The 4,653-nt window shown below is 33.0% G+C and overlaps 1 protein-coding gene across 1 annotated transcript; it reads right to left on the bottom strand.

Moving 5' to 3' along the window:
* Positions 1–647: 647 nt before the first annotated feature.
* On the bottom strand, positions 648–2,403 carry LOC127724694 (uncharacterized). The gene is made up of 2 exons (XM_052231977.1): positions 2,097–2,403; positions 648–1,380 (listed from the first exon to the last, which is right to left on the bottom strand). The coding sequence occupies exons 1-2, from the start codon at positions 2,178–2,180 to the stop codon at positions 667–669; spliced, it is 798 nt and encodes a 265-aa protein (XP_052087937.1). The 5' UTR covers positions 2,181–2,403; the 3' UTR covers positions 648–666.
* Positions 2,404–4,653: the final 2,250 nt, after the last annotated feature.

Genomic DNA, 4,653 nt, shown 5'->3' with positions numbered 1-4,653 from the left:
CCACCAAAGTTCAAATGAAGTGGATGTAAGAAATTATAGGCAACCGAACGGCCTTCAACAATGAGAAAAACCCATACCGTATAGTCGGCTATAAAAGGCCCCGACATGAAAAATATGAAACAATTCAACTGAGAAAACTAACGGCCTAATTTATAACAAAACAAATTACGAAAAACAAATATGACAGACATGAACCAACGATAACCACTGAACTATAGGCTCCTGATTTGGGACAGGCACACAAAAAATGAGGCGGGGTTAAACATATTTGTGAGCGCTCAACCCTCCCCTACCCTGGGACAGTGATGTAACAGTACAACATAAGAACAAGCTATAAAAATCAGTTGAAAAAGGCTTAACTTATCAGATGATATGCCTGGTGGTAGAAATAGCATTAAGAACGAAATTTGCATGAAAATTGTTAGGACTTTCTAAAGTATTATACATGTTTGACTGATATAAACGTTATATGTTAAGTTTGGACTATGTGACATACCGGGTACCCCCCACCCCCCCCCCCCCCCCCCACCCCCACACTCTGAACATTCAGTTTACCTTAAAGACACATTTAGTTAGAAATCTTTTATTTACATTCTTGTAAACATACTGTAAAATCGTAATACACTTGATGTCCTGAATGGCGTTTATGAAAAAAACTGATAAAATCTAGTAAATTATTTTTTTAGTAACTTCCTTTACCCAATTGAAATCGCACGAACCATCATCTTTTAAAAACCAATGTTTCCACTTTTTAGCCCTTCCTTCCTTCGCTTTATTACCCACTATCCAGTTATTATGTATTAAAAATGGATAAGTCAGTTTTCTTTCCTCCTCAGAAATGTCGTACCATTTCCCGTCTGAAAATATGGAAAAGGGCAAAATCGTAGATTTAAGACCTGCATATTTCTCTGTAACTAGAGTCGACAGATAAACCTGATCATTTTCATACGTTGGTATAAATTTATCTGATGGTTGATTCCTAATTTTTGAAAATAGTTTAAGCATCATTCTGTTCAGCTGTTCAAATGTTGCCTTTGTTGCCGGGGTTGGGAAAAGGTACAGGAATCCACCATTGATTGTCTTTGGTTGCTGGTAGTTACTGATAAACACAATATCATGCTCACCAGAATGTGCTCTGAGCTTAGGCAACGGGTTTGCCAAAAATACGGAGTCACATTCAAAAGAATATACTTCAATATCATTCTGAAGTAAGGCGAATTGTATCTGAGTTCTGAGTACCATGATTTTGAGATATCCAACATGGCTATATTTTTGGTGTCCATTCATAGATTGATCCACTTCCAAAGCAACAACAGTGACATCTGGTGATAGTTTCTTTATCTCATCAGTAACTTGAGGACTTGTCACTATTGTTATGATCTGTAAATATACATTGTACATAAATATTTGATTAAATCTTTTAGGAAAAGTAGGCTCTTGAAAAATAAAAAATCCGTCATGTTTTAACATAAGATCTAAGTAAAGTTCACTTTCGGTGGTTTAAACGTTTCCAAGAAACAAGTGCATGAAAATATTTAAACCGTCCTGAGTTGGACATTAATTTTTTCGTCTAATCAAAGGTTCCTAGAGCAGTCAACCAAATAGGCCTATTGTTATACTTGCAGTTCCCTTACAAACGGTTTGCCTCTGAGGACAGTGTACACAAGAAATCATTACATCATTTTCCAAGCCACACTATTGTTGGATAATATACTATTGTAATGCAGACTTAGATTTTAAGTTTTGCTTAAGCTAAGAGTCAGCGAAAAGATTTATTCATGCATGTTTAGAGTTTGGTGTTCTAAGTTAAAGTGTGCAAAATAAAGTATCTAGGCCACAGCTTATAAAACTTGTTTAAATCTTCTATATCGTAGGTCAAGAAACACAAGCAATTAAATAAGGGAAATATAATAATTTTGATTATTCCTAGGTTAGTTAGTAGGTAGCTTACATTCAAATTTGTCTCCAGTGAGCTCAGCGACCAACCATAGCTTTGAAGCTATCGTAAAAACTGATAATCAATTTAAAAAAAGACCAATTAAAATAAATTGAACTTTTTAATATTTCAGTTCAACATATTGAAGTGTATTTGCTACCTGCTTATGAAATCCCATGTGTTTCGTATTGCATATCCAGCTTTTGACTAAGTTGACGTATCCATCATTTACTATTGTTATCATGACAGGTCGATCTGTTATCTGTAATGCTGCTTCTAGTACCAAAGCTATATTGCTGTCATTGTGTAATGGTCGCTTTCTATGCGCTGATCGGGGTGTTTTATCCGGCGTCGAACACGTAATGTCTGAATATTAGGCATACAACCAAAATAGCGATGATGCCAATTGTAAAATGTTTAAAATATCTACTCATTTCTTAATTATCTTGAATTTCAACCACTGAGATTCTTACAATAACTATTAGTACGTCACGGATATGAACACAGTTTGTAGTTCTACGTAGCTTGTGAAATAATCGTGTAGAATTATACCTTCTTCACTTTAAATAAACGAATATCATCTGAAATTGAAAAACAAACAGATGAAAACAGATTGCTACTGTTGGAACAGAAAATGTTTACCTCTCCGGAGCACCTGTTTCCCGGGCTTTCCCCTCGGTTTTCAGTGGAGTTGTTGTTAAAACTTTTTTTTTTCGTAATAGCTTGTGAATATTTCTTGCCTTATGATTTACACGGTAACGTTCAACTACTAGCAATTGGCAGAGGCTCATACCTTGAAGCAAGCCACAAAAAAAGTCAAGTTTGAACAAAACAAAAGAGACTATCCAAAGCCTTATTTGAATAAAAAACAATAATTTATAAACAAATAAAACAGAAAAAAACACTAATTCAAGATTCTTCCCTTGGTTATGACAGGCATAAAGGTATACGTCTGAAAAATAATGTTTCTTGAAGCTTGCCTTTTTCAGTACATATTAGACAGTGATATTACTTTATTTTATCGTTTATTGTGAATTATGTAAGTGTGTCTGTTTAGGCTTTGTTTGGAAAATATGATGTACATTCATAATATCATTAACATAAACACTTTCCAACATGGATAAAAGCTTCAGGTGTCTGTTTTTGAAGGTCTATAAAAATAAACGCCTTGACACACGATGCAAATTGAATGTTTATACCAGCAACACATGCACTTAAGTCTCACAATTTAATACAGTTACAATATCTAGTAATTTTCAATTTTAAATCTTTAGGCTTAAAAAAGAAGATTCCAAGAGGGCAATCAAAAGCCATAAATCGCGAAATAAAAAAAAGGAGAACACCATTGCAAAAAGACGATGAGACCAGCAGCAGGCAACAAAACTCTGAAGACTTGTGAGCAACACACATAGGTTGCATTAATATAAGGTAATTGCCAAAAGTTCTAATGGAATGAATTTGGAGCATTTTTGAAATAGGGTAATGCACATCAGATGCACTTAATTTAAAAAATTTATGATTTTAGGAAGAAATGCCTTTGGTGTCGGAATGTCCTACAAAATTGATTTGCTACTTAAAGAAGTAATACAGTTTGAAAAGTACACGTAGGATGTTTGCATAAATACAAAACACGGAAACGCGTCATATAATATATGATTTTGAAAATTCCTAATCCGGAAATTTATAATCGTCTAAAAACAGATGATCTCTCTCAACTGAATATTTGTACCGGCTATATATGTCTCTTCTTTTATCGGATTACTAGAACAACATCCTTTGAATGCTGATAAAAGAGTTAAATGTAAAATGTGTATTTCAATATGTAAAGCCTCCTAATGAACTTAATTACACAACGATTTCAAAGGATTCAATTCATCATTATTTACAAAATATTGTACAGCATACAGTTTTAGTTAATAAGTAAAAAGATCATGCCAAAAAAGACAGAAACAGAAAACACAAATGCAATTAAATATATCAATTTGATTCAAATTAGCAAAAATATAAAGCAAATGTATTTTCAGGGAAAAAAAGTAGTATTACATTTTCCTGGCTTTAAGTTGGCCTTTCGTGTAAAGGAAGGTGAAGGAAGTCAACTTAGGAGCGCTGTGATTGGATGTAAGGGTATAATATATTTTTTTAATTTATTTAAGAATAACTGCAGTGTGTATATTTACAATATAAATTTTGAAACACATTACAATATTTTCTTGAGAATTATTCGAAAAGGCTTCCAAATTTTCATAAATTTGATGTAAAATGACGGTGGGCATGGATACCATAAACACGCTCCGTTCGAACTTGGATGGTCATGCTACCATTTGACTTCAATTTCTAAAACAGAATAATCAAGTACTAATATCACACATACGTGACTGTTTTGTCTAGTTTTTTAATTTAAAAGGTGATAAATTTAGAAAATGTTAGTATTGTCAACTATGGAAGAATAAATACTGATCGTTTTCCCTACAAATCAACTCAAAGTTATGTAGGTTACAAAATCAAAAACAGTCATTTCTAAGCTTTAGTGTCCGGAATTTGAATTCCGTTATTAATAGTAAGAAGTTAGTAAACAGATGGATTACACCAATAGTAAGGTTTTATTAAACATTTTAAACATTCACGTAGATTGAAAATAATGTACTAAAATTAAAAAGATTGATCTGACATTTATTGACAAATTGCGATTGGTGTGTCTATGGGGTATAATAAGAATA

This window comes from Mytilus californianus, unplaced genomic scaffold (genome assembly GCF_021869535.1).
Source record: "Mytilus californianus isolate M0D057914Y unplaced genomic scaffold, xbMytCali1.0.p SCAF_1, whole genome shotgun sequence".
NCBI classification, from domain to species: domain Eukaryota; kingdom Metazoa; phylum Mollusca; class Bivalvia; order Mytilida; family Mytilidae; genus Mytilus; species Mytilus californianus.
The sequence above is the reverse complement of the archived record's forward strand: the minus strand, read 5'-3'. Positions and strand labels throughout refer to the sequence as shown.